We start from the raw sequence: 1542 nt of genomic DNA on the forward strand, positions 1-1542 counted from the left end.
GGAGAGTGTTGGGACAGGCAGTCCCCGCCCGCCTTTACCACTGGCTCTCTGGACCTCAGGCCGCTAAGACCCCCAGAGGGATGGGAACAAGGGCTGTAGGTGGATTTGCGTCTTCTCTTTCTTTCCGCGTCTGCCTCCGTTCCCATCCCTCTCCCCGTTCTCCGTGCCACCGCGGATAGGGGCCAGCAGAGGATGAGGGCGATGGGGGAGATGGTGCTAGGAGACGCCCGCTCTGCGAACCGCCCCCACCCCCAGAACAGGCTGTGCAGGGGGACATCGACACACCCGCTCCGAGGCTGCCCCCTGCTCACCTGGACGGCGTGATGGGGGTGAGGTCCTTCCCCATCGTCTGGATCACTCGTCTCCCCCACACCCAGAGGCCCATACAAATTCCAACCCCTCCATAAAACAGCAGCCAGACGGGAGTCGCGGCTTCTTGCAGGACCGCACCTTGTTCATAAATCAGCCACAGAGCCACCAGGGGCCCGATGGCATTACTAGGAGAAAAAAGCAAAGCACACAAGTAAATTGTACAAGTGTCCACACATACAGATGATGCTGTACACAACATTCAATGACTTCTCAGTCTTGAGAACAACCTATCTTACCGCATTTGTGGTTTGCCTGTGTAATCTCTAAGTGATGATAACCATTTAGCCATTTTTTTGGTTATGGCTAAAATAAACAAAAAATTTACCATTGACTATTTTTAAGTGTCACTGGAAAAGACACGGATGCTGGGAAAGACTGAAGGCAAAAAGAGAAGGGAGTGGCAGAGGATGAGATGGTTAGATAGCACCACTGACTCAATGGACATGAATCTGAGCAAACTCGGGGAAACAGTGAAGGCCAGGGGAGCCTGGTGTGCTGCAGGCCATGTGGGCGAGGAGCTGGGCATGACTTAGCGACCAAGCAATCACCGCCACTGCCCAGTTCAGCAGTGTTAAGGACAGTCACACTGTTGTTAAACAGGCCTCCAGAAATTTTTAATCACGAAAATCTGAACCGCTATACCCACTAAATAAGAATTCTCTTTGCCTTTCCCCCTTCCCCCAGTAACCACCACTTTACTCTGTCTCTATGAATTTGACGGACTACACCAGGTTTCTCACGTAAGTGCAAGCATACAATATTTGTCTTTTCATGACTAGCTTATTTCACTTATCAGAATGCCTTCAAGATTCATCGGTGGTGTAGCATATGACAGAACTCCCTTCCTTTTTAAGGAAGAATATCCCACTGTGTGTGTGTGTGCATACACACATCATGTCTTGTTTATCCATGCATCTGTTGATGGACACTTCAGTCGCTCAGTCGTGTCGGACTCTTTGCGACCCCATGAATCGCAGCACGCCAGGCCTCCCTGTCCATCACCAACTCCCGGAGTTCACCCAAACCCACGTCCATCGAGTCGGTGATGCCATCCAGCCGTCTCATCCTCTGTCGTCCCCTTCTCCTGCCCCCAATCCCTCCCAGCATCAGAGTCTTTTCCAATGAGTCAACTCTTCGCATGAGGTGGCCAAAGTACTGGAGTTTCAGCTT

General features: G+C 51.5%; 1 protein-coding gene across 4 annotated transcripts in view; it reads right to left on the reverse strand.

The window, feature by feature from the left end:
- SLC20A2 (solute carrier family 20 (phosphate transporter), member 2) overlaps positions 1-1542 on the reverse strand; it is a 115035-nt gene that overhangs the window by 12259 nt on the left and 101234 nt on the right. For all 4 annotated transcript variants that reach the window (XM_010846385.1, XM_010846386.1, XM_010846387.1 and 1 more), the window contains one exon: positions 312-497. In XM_010846385.1, the coding sequence (XP_010844687.1) occupies positions 312-497 (186 nt within the window). The remainder of the gene's footprint in view (positions 1-311; positions 498-1542) is intronic.

Source organism: Bison bison, unplaced genomic scaffold (assembly GCF_000754665.1).
Source record: "Bison bison bison isolate TAMUID 2011002044 unplaced genomic scaffold, Bison_UMD1.0 scf7180017864236, whole genome shotgun sequence".
NCBI lineage: Eukaryota > Metazoa > Chordata > Mammalia > Artiodactyla > Bovidae > Bison > Bison bison.